We start from the raw sequence: 21,848 nt of genomic DNA, 5'->3' as shown, positions 1-21,848 counted from the left end.
ACAAAACCAGCATTGACATACTGCGGAGGGCAGCATGAATCAGCTGGGTGATAATTAAATGTTAGATGAGGAGTCATACACAGTGCCACAAGAAAGAGCTTAAACAAGCCCCAAAGTCATGAGATCTATTAGTATGCAAACCATTCTCTTTCTCCATCCCTCTTGTTCACTTTCCTTCCCTTCTCTTGGGACGAGTAAAAATGGAAGGGAAAACATATCATTAAGAATGACAAGGTAAATGTAACAGGATTTTAATTTAATATAATATAAATAAAGTGTATTATTAAAGGTAAAGGTAGTCCCCTGACATTAAGTCCAGTCATGTCTGACTCTGGGGTGTGGTGCTCATCTCCATTTCTAAGCCGAAGAGCCAGCGTTGTCCGTAGACACCTCCAAGATCATGTGGCCAGCATGACTGCATGGAGCGCCGTTACCTTCCCGCCGGAGCGGTACCTATTGATCTACTCACATTATTATTATTATTATTATTATTATTATTATTATTAGAAACACAAGATGAGTCCACAGCAGACGCTCTGTTGGCTGTTGTATTGGATCACACGTCGGACACTTCCCAAGTGTCTAGGACTGTCTGATGTATCGGGGAATAATGTATGCAGATCCCAGTAAGGTGGCCTTCTGCAGCTGGCAGATGGTAATCTTCTCAGCGCCGATTGTGTTCAAGTTCAGGCCAAGGTCTTTAGGCACTGCACCCAGTGTGCTGATCACCACTGGGAACACCTTGACTGGTTTGTGTCAAAGTCTTTGCAGTTCGATCGTTAAATCCTCATATCGTGTCAGCTTTTCCAGTTGTTTCTCTTCAATCCTGCTCTCACCTGGGATTGCAACATCGACAATCCATACTTTGTTTTTTAACACGATTGTGAGGTCAGGAGTATTGTGCTCCACAATTCTGTCTGTCTGAATCTGGAAGTCCCAGAGTAGCTTGATGTGTTCATTCTCTGTAACTTTTTTCAGGCTTGTGATTCCCACCAGTTCTTTGTTGCAGACAAATAGTATTTGTGGCACAAGTTCCAATGGATCATCTGAGCAATGGTGTTAAGCCTCTTCTTGTAGTCTGTTTGTGCGATCTTCTTGCAGCAGCTGAGTATGTGAACCATCGTTTCGTCTGCTTCCTTGCAGAATCTATACTTGGAATTTGTCCTTGACTTTCAATTCCGGCTTTGATTGCATTGTTCTATTATTATTATTATCATTATTATTATTATATCTGAGTCAAGATGGATATTACATTGGATATACGTGGCCTTGTTCCGGTTCCGGCCCAAGCTACCTATCCGACTGCATCTCTGCCTATGAACCCACCAGGACTTTGAGATCTTCCGGGGAGACCCTGCTCTCGATCCCACCTGCTTCTCAAGCTCGGCTGGCGGGGACGAGAGATAGGGCCTTCTCGGTGGTGGCTCCTCGGCTGTGGAACGCCCTTCCTACGGACATTAGACTAGCAACATCTTTAATGGTATTCCACAAAAAAGTGAAGACCTGGCTGTTTGAGCAGGCGTTCGAATAATTAGTGCAATGATTGGTTAATGAACACTGTAATGGAACAATGGATGATGAATCTGGAACATGTTTTTGATGACGAGATGACAGTGAATGGGTATTGTAGTAACTGTTTATTAATTGTGTAATTTGTTAGGTTGTTAACTGTTTCTATACTATAGCACTGAATTTTTGCTGTTCGTATTTGTTGTGAACCGCTGTGAGTCGCCTTCGGGCTGAGAACAGCGGTATATAAGTAAGGTAAATAAATAAATAAATAAATAAATAAATAATTGTCGTTTCGCTAAGGTAGAAGCAGTCCTACATGGGGAAGAAGGGGACTCAGAACATAGCATCAGAGTCATGCTGGCAAACATCAACATTCTTTTTCCACCATGAACACTGTCTCTTCACATTCTCCATAATGTAGCTTCCACTCCGACTAATCTCTTCCCCTCAAAGTTCTGATGTTTTGTCTTCTTATCCTTATTCAGAATGCATTGGCACTCACTGTGAAGGAATGGCATCCAGCTTTGTCAATGCCACAGTCACAGCGTGCCTGTCATCACATGTCTGTTACCAAAACAGACATGATAATTAGGGCACCTTTTTTTATCGTGTCAAAAGCAACTTGAGAACATACTGCAAGTTGCTTTTGGTTTGAGAGAATTGGCCATCTACAGAGACGTTGCCCTCAGGACGCCTGAATGTGTTATCATCCTGCTGGGAGGCTTCTCTCATGTGCCCACAAGCTAGAGCTGACTGATGGCAGCTCACCTCATCTGGCAGGTTTGAACCGGCAACCTTTAAGTCAGCAACCCAACCTTCAGGCCAGCTGGCACAAGGGATTAACCCACTGCGCTACCGCGGCTCATATTAGGGCACCTATTTGATGGATTTAAATCCATCCTTCCCCCAAAATGGGCTTGTATTATGTCCAAATATGGTGTCAATTGGTCCAGTGGTTTTTGAGTTATGTTAATCCTGCCGTCCCCTGCCACACATTGCTGTGGCCCAGTCTGTGTATATGTGTTATGTGTATGTGTATATGTGTGTGTATAAATTTGTGTATATGTGTGTTTGTGTGTAGTTTTGCACATGAGTTGTAATGTAATTCTTTTGGCTTTTTAAGTCTCTTCTGCTGTGTTTTTCAGTGTTTTTATGAGTGATGGTCATTTGTTGGCTTGACAGGTGTATTGTGTCCAAATGTGGTGTCAATTGGTCCAGTGATTTTCGAGTTATGTTAATCCCACAAACTAACATTACATTTTTATTTATATAGATGTGAGTGGAATATGTGCATTTTTCTGCACACACATGCCCACAAACAGGTAGGCAACTTGGAAATGTTACACCTCCCTGAATTATGTTAGATGGAGAAGTGTGGGAATTGCAATACCCCCCCCCCCCCCAAAAAAAAACAAAGCCTCTGCTAACGAAATGCCTTTTGATAAAGTATTTTCGTGACCACAGCCTCCTTTCCTCCTTCTCCTGTGTGGCTATGACAACCCATCCTTCCAAGTAACCACAACACCCTTGTGGCAGCAGTGGGGGTCCCGGGCACTGTGGAAAATTTGACATGGCAAGCCCCAGGCAACACTGAAAGGGAAGCTTTGTGGGGATTCAAAATTGCAGCTTACAAACCCAGGGAAAGCCTCAATGCCGGCGAGTCCTGCTGGGGTACCAAAAACCCAGCCATCAGCTGAACAAAGGCCTGCTAGAGTTGCAAGTTCTGTCTAAAATGCCTAAAAGTGATGGGGAGGGAAGAGAAGAAAGATGGGTGGTCCCTTCTCACAGCAGGTGGGATAGACTAGATGTGCTTTTGTAGACTCTTCCAGAGCTAGGGCACTATGAATAGCATCTCAGAATCCCTTGTTGCTTGCTAAGGGGTGGGTGGGGGAGTAGGCATTGGCAACTAAAGGTTGAGTTCCTTTTTCAAGTACATTTTGTATCTAGGGTACAGTAATTCCTTGCAGGAAGGGGGTTGGGGCTGGGGGGGAATTGGTCTCCTAGGCACCGGCTCTAGCTCTTGGGGGGCAGAAAGGAGACTGCCAGGAGCCAAGGACAAAGCATCCAGTTGCTGGCCTTAGTTCCTTCCTGGCACAAGTTTAAAAGGCCACGGTGTAAGGAACATCAGTGTTTGTGATTCAGCAGGCTCCATCAAGGGGCTGGCAAAGAGAAGCAGCAGCAGCTGGACAAAAGCAGCAAGAGACAGTGGAGCCTTCCCAGTCTTGGTTAGTGGAACTTCTGGCTTTGGCACAGAATCAGTGAAACCCAGAAGATATCTTTAGAATGGTCCTCTCCTTGGAAACTCAACTCAACTATCATCAGTAACCACTAGGCTTGTTTGATAATAAAAATGGTTCAAAACTCATGTTGGATGTAGGGGCGCTCGTGGTTCGGATCTAAAGTCAATTCCGATTTTCACGGGAAAAAAAGTCCAAAACTTTTCAAAACTTCCAAGACTTCCGAATCCTTCATTAATGGTTTCAAAGTGTTATTTCCTGTTTCATTGGGTGGTTTTTGCTTTGAAAGTAGTTGTTTTAGTCCAGAAAGGGGGGGGGGGTGCTGTTCTTGCCCAGAACTGATGCGGGAGAGAAAGGAAACTGACCATAAACAAATCTTTACCATTTGCAAATGCAAGTGGCATTGAGTTCTACCTGAACGTTTCCCAGCCTCATCACTTCTATTAAACGTTTTCTGTAAATATTCCATGGGCAATGATGATGGCACATGCTTGTGGCTTTCCCTCCCCCAAATCTGAGTGCAATGGACTGCCACCCCAAAAGATGAATGGCTCTATTCACCAACAAGGCATTGGCTTGCATGCGTCTTTATGGCAAGGTCCAAGGAGTCTTAATACTGAGTGGCAGCCATAACGCATCTGGCTGCACCTATTCATGACTTCATGGGAACGAACAAACAAGGTTATTACCTTGAATAGCAGCAGTGGCCATGGACCAGGCATTACCGAGGCAACAGTAAGCCCTGGAAGGCAGAGGATGTAATGGAGAAACAAAATACACCAAGGCTAGAGAAGGAATTGGATAGACTGGCAATCGAGTGTCCATTCCATTGTTAGTCGTTGTTATACTCCTCACTATTAAGCTGGCAAGAAAACTTCAGAAGGGTGTTTTGGGATAAATATCTCACAGAAGTGAATCTAAAAAACACTTGTGAGTGCTCCAATTAAATTGCCCACGAGTAGAAAAGTTGTTATACAGTACAGTTCCTGTATCTGTGGGAAGATATCTCCTGTGCTATGCTAATAATATAATATAATATAATATAACATGTTGTATATCTATATAATATTTATAATATTATAATGTAATACAATATAATACTACTACTAATAATATGATATTATAATTAAATATTTTATATTACATGTAATATTACTAATAATATTACAATATAATGGTATAGTGCAATATAGTAACATATAATATTAATATTGTACTATGCTAATAATATAATATAATATATTGTATACAGGGTTGTATACTCTCACCCAACCTATTCAACTTGTATGCAGAAGACATCATGCGATGTTCGGGGCTTGAGGAATGCAAGGCTGGGGTTAAAATTGCCAGAAGAAACATTAACAACCTTAGATATGCAGATGATACTACTTTGATGGCTGAAAGCAAGGAGGAGATGAGGAGCTTTCTAATGAAGGTGAAAGGAGAAAGTGCAAAAGCTGGGTTGCAGCTAAACATAAAAAAAACCAAGATTATGGCAACAAGAATTATTGATAACTCACAAATAGAGGGAGAAACCGTGGAGGTCGTGACAGACTTTGTATTACTAGGAGCAAAGATTACTGCAGATGCAGACTGCAGCCAGGAAATCAGAAGACGCTTACTTCTTGGGAGGAGAGCAATGACCAATCTTGATAAAATAGTGAAGAGTAGAGAATCGCACTGGCAACAAAGATCTGCATAGTCAAAACAATGGTATTCCCCGTAGCAACCTACGGATGTGCAAGCTAGACCATAGGGAAGGCTGAGGGAAGGAAGATAGATGCTTTTGATCTGTGGTGTTGGAGGAAAGTTCTGAGAGTGCCTTGGACCGCGAGAAGATCCAACCAGTCCATACTTCAGGAAATAAAGTCCAACTGCTCATTGGAGGGAAGGATAGTAGAGGCAAAGATGAAGTACTTTGGCCACATCATGAGAAGAAAGGAAAGCTTAGAGAAGACAATGATGCTGGGGAAAATGGAAGGAAAACAGAAGAGAGGCCGACCAAGGGAAAGATGGATGGAAGGTATCCTTGAAGTGACTGGCTTGACTCTGAAGGAGCTGGGGGAGGTGACAGCCGACAGGGTGCTCTGGCGTGGGATGGTCAATGAGGTCAAGAAGAGTCGGAAGCGACTGAATGAATGAACAACAACAACAAATATATATGTGTGTGTACACACACACATATATATTGTTGTTGTTCATTCGTTCAGTCGCTTCCGACTCTTCATGACCCCATAGACCATCTTGGGGTGAGAAGGGCGGCATATAAATGTCGTAAATAAATAAATAAATAAATAAATAAATAAGATACATTCCAAGAACCCTGTGGATGTTTGAAACTGCATATAAGAGCAAGCTTTATATTTTTGGATATACCAAGCTAGAAGCATACATAGAATAGCAGTAGAGGACCTGGAAAGGTTCACAAACATTCCCAGGGAGAAGAATATTTTTGGAGCATAGGTAAGTGAAACCTTGGATATCAAGTCTGTGGCTAATGTGATCATATTGCATTGTTAACTTTAAGCATTTGATCAAAGCCATTGAGTGGCATTGCTGAACGTTTTGTACATTCGATTTGCTGATTTCATAGGCTTGGTTAATACGTTCAGCAGAATGTTGCAGCAGATGGACTGGACCACTCCAGATTGCAGGAGGAGAGATTTCTATATCTAAGAAAGCTACAACATTACTCTACAGATAGAGAAATAGTATACACAACATATCTCCTTTCTGTTCTGTCTGTCTCTGTCCTTTCTATCCAAAACGACATTGAATGTTTGCTGTGTATGTGTACTGTGATCCACCTTGAGTCCCTTGGGGAGATAAGACAGAATATAAATAAAGTATTGTTGTTTGAAACACAACGAGATGAGTACACAGCAAACAGGATCACTATGCTGGCTGTTGTATTGGATTACATGTCTGACACTTCCCATGCAAGAGATCGGTGTTTCTGGATATAAGGAGCTAGCCTTGGGATTGATCTTTGGGAGAAAAGTATTTGTCATATTTTGGTGGTAGATGCTGCTGGTTTTCCCCCAGGTCTCTGGATATTCTGTATCCTGACCTGTCTCCTGAACCTTTGGGATCCTGGAACCTTGAATCTTGGACTGGCTTTTGACTATGGTATAGACTTTTGATCCCTGGACTTTGTTTATTCAACTCTCGGTGTTTGACCACTGGACTGGACTCTTTGTCTATGGTGTAGCTTTTGCTATCAGTTTTTGTTTATTCTGTGGCTGAGTGCTATCTTTATGTTTTATATTTTGGATTATTAAAACAGCGAGAAAGTAAGTGCTGTTTTAATTAAACTGTTTGATAAAACTGGGAGTTTGGTTCATCTCGACCTGCAACGTGACAACTATTTTGTTATTTGTGTAGAATTTTGCAGATGGGCTTGTCTAGATATGCCATCTTCCATCTGTAACTGAACATAATATAATTCATTTTGACATTTCATTTTTTGCTACATGCACAATCAATTCTGATAAATGCATATACAATTACAATCTTAATTGGAAAATGCTTAATGACCTGCATTATATTGTATACCAGTGTGGTGTAGTTGTGCACGTATTGGACTAGGGCTCTAGGATGAGTTTCTTAAATTGTGGATCTCAACCTCAAAAGGTTTAAGTTTAACGGCATGTTGGGATTGTGATATATTTGGCAATGGTGAAAGGTTTCTGAATGCCACCTAGTGGCTGTTTTAGACATTTACAATGTGGCTAAGAGATTAATGTACACTTATGTACATTAATGTACCCTACACACTAGTACCACTTTGATCCCACTTTGGCTGCAAAGGCTCCATGGTTTGGAAAGGCACTAAGGCTCTGTGGCATAAAAACACAAATAATAAATAAATAAATAAATAAATAAATAAATTTTATTTATACCCCGCCACCATCTCCCCAAAGGGAACTCGGGGCGGCTTACATGAGGCCAAGCCCAGAAATGCATTACAACAAAATAAAACCAAAACACAAAATAAACATCTCAATAAAATAAATAAAACATAAGAATACAACAAAATAATGCAAAATACAGTAAAAGAAAAATCACAATCACAGTGAGCGGGCCACATGTACAAGGTAAAATGATAAAAACTCAGGATGAGATAGAAATAAAATGCAAATATTTGGAAAATAATTCATTGGGAAATGGAGTAATGGAGAAGGGAGGGGCGGGATACAGTGTGAAAGCAGACATTATGGGGGAGTGAACAGAAGATGTAGGCTCACTCTCCGAAAACTACAAATCCCAGCATCCCAGAAGATTGTTGTTGTTGTTCATTCGTTCAGTCGTCTCCGACTCTTCGTGACCTCATGGACCAGCCCACGCCAGAGCTCCCTGTCAGCTGTCACCACCCCCAGCTCCTTCAAGGTCAGTCCAGTCGCTTCAAGGATGCCATCCATCTTGCCCTTGGTCAGCCCCTCTTCCTTTTGCCTTCCACTTTCCCCAGCATCATTCCCTTCTCTAGGCTTTGCTGTCTCCTCATGATGTGGCCAAAGTACTTCAACTTTGTCTCTAGTATCCTTCCCTCCAGTGAGCAGCCGGGCTTTATTTCCTGGAGGATGGACTGGTTGGATCTTCTCGCAGTCCAAGGCACTCTCAGATCTTTCCTCCAACACCACAGCTCAAAAGCGTCTATCTTCCTTCGCTCAGCCTTCCCTAAGGTCCAGCTCTCACATCCGTAGGTGACTACAGGGAATACCATGGCTTTGACTAGGCGGATCTTTGTTGCCAGTGTGATGTCTCTGCTCTTTACTATTTTATCGAGACCGGACATTGCTCTCCTCCCAAGAAGTAAGCGTCTTCTGATTTCCTGGCCACAGTCTGCATCTGCAGTAATCTTTGCACCTAGAAATACAAAGTCTGTCACGGCCTCCACATTTTCTCCCTCTATTTTCCAGTTGTCAATCATTCTTGTTGCCATAATCTTGGGGTTTTTTTATGTTTAGCTGCAACCCGGCTTTTGCACTTCCTTCTTTCACCTTGATTATGTTTCTATCTCAGAGGATAGAAACATAAAAATGAAAATGCCATGATTATACAGTGTGAAAGACACCTCTAACATAATGCATTCGAACTGCTCATGATCATACTCTATACCCGAGACAATTGATTTAGTGGCTGTTTTACACATCTCACAATTCAAGTAGAAATCGGACATAGAATTTCATATAAAGCAGGCAATATGCAAATTAGCTTGAACATGGCAACAACATTATTCATAAGGGAGGCAGGGTCATCACACTGAGTATCTGAAGTCTTGTAAACAAAGGGGGAAAGTTCACATAAAGGTTTCCCTCTTCTAACTCTTTTGATGAATTCTAATTAATCCCTGGATAGAAGCACCAACTGGGTAAAAATTGTATTCTCTGCAAAGTGGTCTTTGCGTGAAAGGATTTCTAGAGATAGTTTTGAAATCAAGGAGGCACTAAAGACGTCCTGTTCCACAATGAGAAACATGCCTTCTTTCAGCATCAGGCAGCTGAAACGCCGGGGACAGAGTGTCCCAAGTATGCTCACTGCACAATTGCTGACAAACACGCACGGAGTGCTTCCCCTGCCCCATGCTCAGTGGAGAGAAAACACTGGCATGAGCACAGCACTGTGCCAAGGGGAGCACTCTCAAAGGTAAATCAAACGAGGGACTAGAAAACCAGACAGCTGAACTTCTCCAAGTCTGTGAACAATACATAGTAAGGATGGGGAACCTCTAGATAGGTTGTACTACAATTTCCACAGTCTATTACCATTCATGACACTGGATAAGGCTGAGGAAAGCTACACACAAAACAACTGGCAAGTCACAGGCTCACCATTATGGACGGCATGCTCTCTGAGCCTAACACAATGAATTTCAACAGGGAGAAATGTATGGTATTACACTTAGTATAATATATATGAATATATAACATAATATAATATATATAATATGTATAATATATGATATTATCTATATAAATAAAATGTGATGTTTGTTTGTGGGATTAACATAACTCAAAAACCACTGGACAAAATGACACGAAATCACAGACCACTTACTACAATGCAGCCTGAGCCCTGCCACAAGCACAATGGAGGGACCTTCTCACAGTGACACCAGAGGCACTCCAAGTGGCCAACTTCTGGACAAAGAAAATTTAGCTTAATATAAAGTTTTTAACTTTGATTGTGTTTTAAATACATTTTAACTGCACCCTCAATTTGCTTCTGCCACGTAAATATAACCGCTTTGTTTGTTTATATTGTATTTCTAGCACCCACGCCATGCCATTTTCACTACTGTCAAAACAAAACAAAAAGTTGTGTAATATATTTAGGCAATTTGATTCACTATTGGGTACAAACTAAATCCATTATTGATACTTTGTATGCACCAAGAGGCAATCCCTATGTAAATAGATATAGTTGGAGAATCCAATCCATGTGAAATACATGGAAAGTGGTTATATCTAATGACATAAATCGAGGCACAATGGAAAAACTTTTATATGGCAGCAAAAAATGATAAATCATAATGGTGGCAATCTGCAACCTGAGAGTAACCTTTCTAACTCAAGTGGAGCTATACAATAAACAATGTCAACCAATGTCAGGAAGAACTTCCTGACTGTGAGAGCCGTTCAGCAGTGGAACTCTCTGCCCCGGAGTGTGATGGAGGCTCCTTCTTTGGAAGCTTTTAAACAGAGGCTGGATGACCATCTGTCAGGGGTGATTTGAATGCAATATTCCTGCTTCTTGGCAGGGGGTTGGACTGGATGACCCATGAGGTGTCTTCCAACTCTTTGATTCTATGATTCTTTGATTCTATGGGGGTCTGGACCCCTGGAGAGGGGTCGTGAGGAGGCATGAGAGGGGTCGCCAAAGACCATCAGAAAACACAGCATTTTTTGTTGGTCATGGGGGTTCTGTGTGGGAAGTTTGGCTCAGTTCTATCATTGGTGGGGTTCAGATTGCTCTTCGGTTGTAAGTGAACTTTAAATCCCAGCAACTACAAATGCCAAGTTCTATTTTCCCCAAAGTCCACCAGTATTCACATTTGGGCATATTGAGTATCTGTACCAAGTTTGGTCCAGAGCCATCATTGTTTGAGTCCACAGTGCTCTCTGGATGTAGGTGAACTACAACTCCAAAACTCAAGGACCATGCCCACCAAACCCTTCCAGTATTATCTGTTGTTCATTGGAGTTCTGTGTGCCAAGTTTGGTTCAATTCTAGAATGCTCTTTGATTGTAGGTTAACTCTAAATCGCAACAACTACAACTCCCAAATGACAAAATCAAAAACACCCCCCCCCCCAACCCCACCAGTATTGCGTATTTGTGCCAAATTTGGTCCAGTGAATGAAAATACATCCTGCATATCAGATATTTACATTGCAATTCATAATAGTAGCAAAATTACAGTTATGAAGTAGCAACAAAAATAATTTTATGTTTGAGTGGGTAACCACAACATGAGGGACTGTATTAAGAGATCACGGCATTAGGAAGGTTGAGAAACACTACCGTAATGAGGAAAATGCAGCACACTTTGCATCCCAACCCTGAACACATTACAGAGAATATTAAAGTACTGGTATTCATCCAGTTTCACAGAACCGAAAAGCCTGAGATGCAGCAGGATGTTTTCACTAGGCAGGCTGCAACTGGCACACCATCACTTACAGATTTAATGAGATACGTTACATAACAGGAGCAAGTAAGAAGTGTATAATCCTGTATGTGTCTCCTTAAATGTATCTTCCACTGAATTCAATCTGCATACAAGATTATAGCCTAAACATGCAACCCCAAAACAAACTGTCGACATCCTCTACACAACTTTATGGGAGAGAAAAACTATTCAAGTTACCGAGACCTACTTCTAAGCAAGTATGCATGGGATTAAATTGAATGGATAGTAAATGCAACAGAATTCACTCTTGACTACTATAACTAATTTAGGATCAGACATTTAGAAATTAGGAGTAGAAATTAGTTTTTTTTTTTTCTTTATCTTTATGGTAATCCTGTAAAAAAGTTGTGATTGTTCCTATATTGTGGACAGAAATAGAATACATCTGGGATAATGTAGCTAAGAAATCCATTGCAACATCCACATTTGAACTCAGGGCTTCTTGAGTCCTAAGACAATCTCTTGGCCTTTATTGCACACCAGTTCTATTTTTTTTTCCTTTTGATGCAATGTGGAATGTGTGTATTTCTAAAGCAGGCATGGACAAACTTTGGCCCTCCAGGTGTTTTGGACTTCAACTCCCACAATTCCTAACAGTCGGTAGGCTGTCCAAAACACCTGGAGGGCCAAAGTTTGCCCATGCCTATTCTAAAGCAATGGTTTCAAATGGCAAGATTGCTTTCAGATCTGTTTTAGTATGTCAAAACCTGAGCCTAAAAATTAGGATCAGCATTCAAAGCACAGACTCTTTTACTGACCTGCTAAGCATCACAATGCTTTTCTATAAAGCAGTGTTTCTCAGTCTGGGGGTCAGGACCCCTGGGAGGTCGCGAGGGGGTGTCAGAGGGGTCACCAAAGATTTTCAGAAAACACATTATATTCTATTAGTCATGGGGGTTCTGTGTGGGAAGTTTGGCCGAATTGTATCATTGGTGAGCATCAAAATGCTCAATTGCAAGTGAACTATAAATTCCAGCAACTACAATTCCCAAATGTCAAGGTCTTCCCCCCCCCCCCCCCCCAAACTCCACCAGTGTTCTCATTTGGACATACAGAATATTCGTGCCAAGTTTGGTACAGATACATCATTGTTTGAGTTCACAGTGCTCTCTGGATGTAGGTGAACTACAGCTTCCAAACTCAAGGTCAATGCCCACCAAACCCTTCCGGTCATGAGAGTTATGTTTGCCAAGTCTGGTTCAATTGCATCGTTGGTGGAGTTCAGAATGCTCTTTGATTATAAGTGAACCATAAATCCTAGCAACTACAACTCCCAAATGACAAAATCAATCCTCCCCCCAACCTCACCAGTATTCAAATTTGGGCGTATTGGGTATTTGTGCCAAATTTGGACCAGTGAATGAAAATACATCCTACATATCATATATGTCATTAAGTTTGGTGTCTATGTTCTGTATATATTGTTTTATATGTTTTGATGTTTTATACCTTAATGTTATGTTGATTATTTTACTGCAATTTGTATTTTTATATTGTTGTTTGTTGTTCGGGCTTGGCCCCATGTAAGCCGCTCCGAATCCCCATCAGCAAGATGGTGGCGGGGTATAAATAAAGATTATTTTATTATTATTATTATTTACATTATGATTCATAACTTTAGCAAAATTACAGTTATGAAGTCGCAACAAAAATAATGTTGTGGTTGGGGGGTCACCACAAGAGGAACTGCATTAAGGGGTCGCAGCATTAGGAAGGTTGAGAACCACTGATATAAAGCAATGATGCGCCTCTCTCTTCTGGCTGTACTTCTCTCACCACAAAGATGTTGGATTAACCTGTGCCTTGTTTCAAAAACTTAGCAGAGCAGAACAAGCAAGCGCTCAAAAGCACAAGGTTCAAAGGGCTCCCGGGATTTCGGAGGCACACCGATCAATAACCTACAGCTCAGCTAAGTATTTTCTCGCTACATTGAAATGCCGTAGAAGTCTTTCCTCTCCAGTGCCAGAGAAACCCTGTTATGTGAAAAGGGATACAGAAGGTATTTGGGGTCATCGCTCAAATGAGTCTCACCTCTTTGCCTAGGAAATAGGCAGCTCACAGCTAGGCATTCAGCACCCAAAGCAAACCCTCATCCTTTTGCAAAGTGTCTCTCTTCCAAGCCCCAAATGCTTCAAAGAGTTGGCATTTCCTACCTGTATAGTAGAGTATAAGAAGGCAAGCGATGTGCACAAAACCCGGGATGCTGAGAACTCTGGACAAGACTTCCCTTTCTCTCTTCATTTTGGGTTTAGTTTTAGATCCTTCTCGCACACAATTAGCATGATTTGTCCACCCGGGGCACGTCCCTTCGTGCCGCTTGGAGTGGTTCCGCCACCACCGATCTCTGCCAAGTCCTCTTTCAATAGACAGAGCTCTGTGTGTTGTTGTTGAGGGTTGTTAAGCTTTGTTTTCCTCCTCTCTTTCGCTCAGACCTGATGTTTTCTGGCTTCATGAGCCTTGAGTCCTGTGTCAAAGGATTAGATCACCGCCCTTGAAGAAACGGCAATATTTCCAAACTTCCCAAGGCAACCTTGCAGCAAAGGTCTGGTTCGACACTCCTTGGATGAGGCAGCTCTCAATTCCAGATGACTTCTTTGTAGCCTCTCCCACAGTTCCTAGGGAGATTGATGCCTGCCACATCGTACCCACAATTCCCCAAACTGAGTGATCTGCCAAGCAAGTGCAAGGAGTTATGGGAGCCTTCCTCCATTTCCGGGCCTTGAAAAGAAGTTCTGTTCTTTACAGCGGCAGTTCTGGCTTCTAGTTCGCTTCCTGGGTTTTTACTGCTCAAGGGCAACATTGCTTCTGTTGTCACAGCATTGGGAGGAAAGGAGATTTCTGGAGAGGATGTAGAATCACAGTCTGTGTGGTTTCATAATAAACATCCCAACAAAGGATGTTTAACAAGACTTTTTCGTCCTATACTTGTGTGTTCTTCCTTTCCTCCAAAGCTGTGGTTCCAGTCTTTTATTGACCAGGGACCACTTTGACCAGGGACCATTCTCCAACATTAATACTAAAGGATTACGAATCAGTTTTTGGTCAACTTTAGATTTGGTTTAGTTATTTGGGGTGCTGATTCAGATCGACCACATTAGCTCTAGTTTCTGATACAGAACATAAGCCATCCAGTGTGAGATCGTGAGGTCAGGAGTGTTGTGCTCCAAAACTCTGTCTGTCTGAATTCGGAAGTCCCAGAGGAGTCTGACGTGTTCATTCTCTGTAACTTTTTCCAGCTTGTGATCCCATCAGTTCTTTGTCGCAGGCAGATGGTATTTGTGGCTCAAGTTCCAATTAATCATCTGAGCAACGGTGTTGTGCCTCTGCTTGTAGTCTGTCTGCGCAATCTTCTTGCAGCAGCTGAGGATCATTATCATTATTATTATTGACACAAAAGCACAGTATGTCACAGCAAACAAGATCTATATGCTGGATTTCGTATCACAAAATCACAAGTTGAACACTTCCCAAGCGTCTAGGACTGTGTGATGTATTTTCGAATGATGCGTGCAGATCCAAGTAAGGTGGCCTTTTGCAGTTGACAGATCGCAATTTTGTCAATGTAATTGTTTCCAAATGCTGGCTGAGATCTTTTGGCACAGCACCCAGTGCGCCAATGACCACTGGGACCACCTGTACTGGTTTATGCTAGAGCCTTTGAAGTTCCATTTTGAGGTCTTGATAGCGGCTGAGTTTTTCCTGTTGTTTTTCCTCAGTGCGACTGTCACCTGGTACGGTAACATCAATAATCCAGACTTTTTTCTTTTCCACAATCGTGATGTCTGGTGTATTGTGTTCCAAAACTTTGTCAGTCTGAATTCGAAAGTCCCACAGTATTTTTGCCTGTTCATTTTCCACAACCTTTGCGGATTTATGATCCCACCAATTCTTTGCTGCTGGCAGGTGATACTTGTGACATAAGTTCCAGTGAATCATCTGGGCCACAGAGTTGTGTCTTTGTTTGTAGTCCGTCTGTGCGATTTTCTTGCAACAGCTGAGGAGATGGTCCATGGTTTCATCAGCTTCCTTGCACAACTTTTCCTTCAATCTTCTCAAGGAACTTATTATTATTATTATTATTATTATTATTATTATTATTATTAGCCTCAGCAAAAGAGTGCTTGCTCCCTCACTAAAATTACAGCTCCCACGAGTCCGTAGCATTGAACCATGGCAGTTAAAGTGATGTCAAACTGAATTCATTCTGCAGTGTAGATTGGGCATGGGCCAACTTGGGCCCTCCAGGTGTTTTGGACTTCAACTCCCACCATTCCTAACAGCCTCAGGCCCCTTCCTTTTCCCCCTCAGCCGCTTAAGCGGCTGAGGGGGAAAAGGAAAGGGCCTGAGGCTGTTAGGAATGGTGGGAGTTGAAGTCCAAAACACCTGGAGGGCCCAAGTTGGCCCATGCCTGGTGTAGATGCATCCAAAGACGACCCTAGCCATACTCTGCTTGAGATGCTATTAGAATTGACTGGGCATCTGCCAACTCCAGATTTAAAGTCCATTGGAATAGTAGACAATCCCAAACCTGTTTCATCAAATTAGTGATTCCTTCCCTTGACACTACTCCCTTTCCACTTTTGCAGAGCCTTCCTGCTTTGGATCCCAGCCCTCCGGCCCCGTCCTGTCCCTCCTTCACCCGCCTAACTAGGCCAGCATTCCAGGCTTGAAGTGCCAATTAGTTTGCTTTTGTTGTCCTCCTGGACCTTCTGAATAAGACACGGTTTACCAGGCAGCGCCAATAGCTGAAACAAGCTCAGTGCTTTTGCAGTTGCCGTTCATAAAATCCAATATTTACAGTCAAAAGTTCCAGTTGTTCTCTTACCAGGCAATTACAGCCGTGGCAAAGTGCATTGTTGAAATGCCCTAAATACCCTTAATTTCTTATCAACTGGTTGTATTGCCTTCCTTCCAAAAGCTTGACAGTAAAAGCTCTTATTATTGGATTTTTAAGAGCGGGCCGAGGTCTTTGAAGCTTCCTGAGCACAATTTAGATGTGTTTTGATCCATTCTTGTGAAGCCTTTGGGAAGGGGCTTGGCAAGCTTTTTTCCCTTCCCTGAGAATTTCCTGCAGACTCACAAGCAAAAGCTTTGTTTTCCATTAGAGAAGCTGACGTTTTCTTGAACACTGGAGGACTTTGATTATTTTCAATTATTGTTTTTATTAAGTACTAGCTTGGATACCCGGCGTTGCCTAGATTATTTGAAAAAGTCAACCAAAATGCATGAGGTTGTGCATGAATTACAATTCACATCATGCCAGGTTAACCCACTGAAACTCCAGCAGTGGTTGAAGTTTGTCATGTTGGGAAAGTGTGCTCTAGATGCATCATTGGTGGGGTTCAGTGTGCTCTCTGGCTGCAGGGTAAACTACAGTTCCCACCATGGTGAGTCAGTCCCCTCAAAACTCTCCAGTAGGTTGAGTTAGTCATGGGGGTTCTGTGTGCCAAGTTTGGACCAGGTCCATCATCGGTGGATCCCAATTTATCTGGTTGTGGGCGAACTACAACTCCCAGCAAGGAAAGTCAGTTCCCCTCAAACCCCTCCAGTAATCAAATGTTGGCATATCAGGTATGTGTGCCAAGTCTGGTCCAGATCTATCGGTGTTTCAGTTCACAGTGCTGTCTGGATGTAGGTGAACTACAACTCCCACCACGATGAGTCAGTCCCCTCAAACCCCTCCAGTAGGTTGAGTTAGTCATGGAGGTCCTGTGTGCCAAATTTGGACCAGGTCCATCATTGGTGGATTGCAGTTTCTCTGGTTGTGAGCGAACTACAACTCCCAGCAAGGAAAGTCAGTTCCCCTCAAACCCCTCCAGTACTCATGAAATGGCGGGGAGAAGGTTTGAGCAAAAGAGACAAAGAGAGTTCCTGAGGTCTGCAAAAGCACGGTTTATTCTCGGTTGGCGCCAACCCTGCTGGTAGTCCAGAAACAGAGTACCGAACAAAGAAACGCCTTGGTTTATATACCCTTAAAAATAATATGCATGCATCATACAGGCATCACAATGTACATCACAAAATTCTACTTTCACATTGACTTCAATGGCATATTTTAACTTCAACACCTGTCAATCTTCATTTAAGCATCTTTATTTAAGGAGCTACTATTAATGAGGACCATTGCGCCAGAGTGTCTACTAGGCTACTGATAGCAAGAGCTTCCATCCATCTTGAGATAAGTTCTTCCTGAAGCCTCTCGATGGCCAGCTCATTAATCTTACGATAAGCTTCGCCTGGTACCAAAATGGAAAGAGTCTCTTGAAATTTGCCAGAGGTCTCTTGGCATTCCTTTCCTAGACCCCAGCCTCTCTTGAGGCATCTAATTTTGCAGCTTTTTAAGAAGCCAAGTGAAGCGAAGTTCATGCATACATACATCCTGCATATTTTCTAATTCCTATTTCTAATATGGTTACATCAAATATATATTTTCCAATATGTGTATCATGTATTTTCATCATGCTTTCATCACTCAAATGTTGGCATATCAGGTATGTGTGCCAAGTCTGGTCCAGATCCATCAGTGTTTTGGTTCACAGTGCTCTCTAGATGTCGGTGAACTACAACCAGGGGCGGCTCAACGCATTACGCAAAGTAAGCATTTGCAGTATAGTTGATTTTGCCCAGGGGTGCTCTTGAGGGAAAATAGACCTTGACATATGCGAGTTGTAGTTACTGGGATGTATAGTTCACCTACAACCAAAGAGCATTCTGAACTCCACCAAGGATGGAATTGAACTAAATATGGCACACAGAAGTCCTACAATGAACAGTTAATATATATCAGTGATTGGTTGGAGGGGGGGAATACTGTTTGCTTACTGTTGAAAATTACCTAGGGCCGCCTCTGACTACAACTCCCCCCAGTCAAGGTGAATTTTCCTAAAGACCACTAGTATTTTTTTCTGCTGACCATGGGGGCTCTGTGTGCCCATCGGGCCCGATGGGCAGTGTGAGCCAGTCAAGGGCAGCTGCTCCGTGTGGCCTACTAGGGCCGCCTCTGGATATATTCTACCTGGGTTGTTGTAGGTTTTTTCGGGCTATATGGCCATGGTCTAGAGACATTCTCTCCTCTAGGAGAGAATGCCTCTAGACCAGGGGTCCTCAAACTATGGCCCGCCAAGGGCACTTATCTGGCCCGCGGAGGAGGAGCGCCCCCCCCCAATACAGTGCCCCTCCCTTGGCTGGCTCACGCTATCCGTCAGGCCCGATGGGCAGCGTGAGCCAGCCAAGGGCAGCTGCTCCGCGTGGCCTACTCGCGAGTAAAGCACCTCACGTAAAGCACCTCACGGGCCCGATGGGCAGCGTGAGCCAGCCAAGGGAGGCTGCCCCGGCGCTCCATGCAGTCATGCCGGCCACATGACCTTGGAGGTGTCTACGGACAACGCCGGCTCTTCGACTTAGAAATGAAGATGAGCACCACACCCCAGAGTCAGACACGACTGGACTTCATGTCAGAGGAAAACATTTAACTTGGAAAATTGTGGAAGATCCAGGGTGGGAGAAAGAACTCTTGTCTGTTGGAGGTAGGTATGAATGTTTCAATTGGCCACCTTGATTACCATTTCATAGCCTGACAGTTTTTAGGGAGAATCATTTGTTTAGAGGTGATTAGCTGGCCCTGATTGTTTCTTGTCTGGAGTTCCCCTGTCTTTGAGAGTTGTTCTTTATTTACAGTTATAATTTTAGAGTGTTTTTTTTTTAATACTGGTAGCCAGATTTTGTTCAGACTAGAAATAGGAAGATTTCCCATTCTCTGCTCCTGGAATTACTGCCTAAAGAGGGCTAGAAAGAACCCCCTCTAAGGGCCCTTCCACACAGCAAAATAAGATATGTGCAATGTGCATAGGAGGTTTTTTTATTGATTTTTTTTTTAAACTATAGTCCGGCCCTCCAATGGTCTGAGGGACAGTGAACTGGCCCCCGGTTTAAAAAGTTTGAGGACCCCTGCTCTAGACCATGGCCATATAGCCCAAAAAAACCTATAACAACCCAGTGATTCCGGCCATGAAAGCCTTCGACAATACATATATCCCACCTGTTAATGAGCAGTGTTATTTTTTAATTTTTAACTATTACATCTGGCCCGGCCATAGGTTTTAAATCCTTGTATGCTAATGTTTATATGTGATTTATTTAATTGTATTGTTGTTCTTTTTTGTTTATTGCTTTCTTGTTATTGATGTGTTGTTGGGCTTGGCCTCATGTAAGCCGCTCCGAGTCCCTTGGAGAGATGGAGGCAGGGTATAAATAAAGTTTTTATTATTATATTATTATTCCTCTCACATAATTATACTTGGCCCTCATTATGTCTCCTTTCAGCCATCTCTTCTGCAGGCTAAATATGCCTAGCTCTTTAAGCCACTCCTCATAGGGCTTGTCCTCCAGATCCTTTGAGGAATCATAGAATCATGAGTTGGAAGAGACCTCATGGGCCATCCAGTCCAACCCCCTGCCAAGAAGCAGGAAAACGGCATTCAAAGCACCCCCAACAGATGGCCATCCAGCCTCTGTTTAAAAGCCTCCAAAGAAGGAGCCTACACCACACTCAAATCAGAATGGCCTAAAAGCCTTTCAATACCATTTAAAATCTAAATTATTTATTTATTTATTTATTTACAACACTGAAGGGCACTCAGAGGGGCTTACAAGATATATATATATATATATACACACACACACACACAATATATATTATATTATTAGCATAGTACAATATCAGCATTAAATATTACTATATTGTAGTATACCATTATTTTGTAATATTATTAGTAACATTACATGTAATATAAATATATAAATTATATCATAATGTTAATATTATATTATAAATATTATATGTATATACAATATATTATATTACATTACATTACTCAGATTAAGAATTACAATATATTATAAGAATTCCAATATATTATATTACATTACATTACATTATATTACTCAGATTAAGAATTACAATATATTATAAGAATTACAATATATGATATTACATTATATTATATTACTCAGATTAAGAATTTGGGCTTTTTAAAGAAATTACTTTTAAGGGATAGCTTTGACGGTGTGGTGAATGAATTAGAACCAGACATCCTGAGGAGCGAGGTTGAATGGGCCTTAAGAAGCATTGCTAACAACAAGGCAGCAGGAGACGACGGGATCCCAGCTGAACTGTTTAAAATCTTAAAAGATGATGCTGTCAAGGTGATGCATGCCATTTGCCAGCAAATATGGAAAACACAAGAATGGCCATCAGACTGGAAAAAATCAACTTATATCCCCATACCAAAAAAGGGAAATGCGAAAGACTGCTCCAACTTCCGTACAGTGGCCCTTATTTCTCATGCCAGTAAGGTAATGCTCAAGATCCTGCAAGGAAGACTCCAGCAATACATGGAGCGAGAGTTGCCAGATGTTCAAGATGGGTTTAGAAAAGGCAGAGGAACGAGAGACCAGATTGCCAATATCCGCTGGATAATGGAGAAAGGCAGGGAGTTTCAGAAAAACATCTACTTCTGCTTCATTGACTATTCTAAAGCCTTTGACTGTGTGGATCATAATAAATTGTGGCAAGTTCTTAGTGGGATGGGCATACCAAGCCACCTTGTCTCTCTCCTGAGGAATCTGTACAAGGACCAAGTAGCAACAGTCAGAACTGACCACGGAACAACAGACTGGTTCAAGATTGGGAAAGGCGTACGGCAAGGCTGCATCCTCTCACCCAACCTTTTTAACTTGTATGCAGAACACATCATGCGATGTGCGGGGCTGGATGAATGCAAAGCTGGGGTGAAAATTGCTGGAAGAAACATTAACAACCTCAGATATGCAGATGACACCACTCTGATGGCCGAAAGCGAGGAGGAGCTGAGGAGCCTTCTAATCAAGGTGAAAGAAGAAAGCGCAAAAGCCGGGTTGCAGCTAAACATCAAAAAAACCAAGATTATGGCAACAAGAATGATTGACAACTGGAAAATAGAGGGAGAAACCGTGGAGGCCGTGACAGACTTTGTATTTTTAGGTGCAAAGATGACTGCAGATGCAGACTGTGGCCAGGAAATCAGAAGACGCTTACTTCTTGGGAGGAGAGCAATGTCCAGTCTCGATAAAATAGTGAAGAGTAGAGACATCAGTCTGGCAACAAAGATCCGCCTAGTCAAAGCCATGGTATTCCCTGTAGTAACCTACGGATGTGAGAGCTGGACCTTAGGGAAGGCTGAGCGAAGGAAGATTGATGCTTTTGAGCTGTGGTGTTGGGGGAAAGTTCTGAGAGTGCCTTGGACTGCGAGAAGATCCAACCAGTCCATCCTCCAGGAAATAAAGCCCGACTGCTCACTGGAGGGAAGGATACTAGAGACAAAGCTGAAGTACTTTGGCCACATCATGAGGAGACAGGAAAGCCTAGAG

General features: G+C 42.4%; 1 protein-coding gene across 1 annotated transcript in view; it reads right to left on the bottom strand.

Moving 5' to 3' along the window:
- HEPACAM (hepatic and glial cell adhesion molecule) overlaps nucleotides 1–14,247 on the bottom strand; it is a 42,040-nt gene extending 27,793 nt beyond the window's left edge. The window contains exon 1 of the mRNA XM_060787597.2: nucleotides 13,595–14,247. Coding sequence (XP_060643580.2) covers nucleotides 13,595–13,682 — 88 coding nt within the window. The 5' untranslated portion in view covers nucleotides 13,683–14,247. The remainder of the gene's footprint in view (nucleotides 1–13,594) is intronic.
- Between the last annotated feature and the right edge of the window lie 7,601 nt (nucleotides 14,248–21,848).

The sequence above is a fragment of the Anolis sagrei genome, chromosome 7 (genome assembly GCF_037176765.1).
Source record: "Anolis sagrei isolate rAnoSag1 chromosome 7, rAnoSag1.mat, whole genome shotgun sequence".
NCBI classification, from domain to species: domain Eukaryota; kingdom Metazoa; phylum Chordata; class Lepidosauria; order Squamata; family Dactyloidae; genus Anolis; species Anolis sagrei.
The sequence above is the reverse complement of the archived record's forward strand: the minus strand, read 5'-3'. Positions and strand labels throughout refer to the sequence as shown.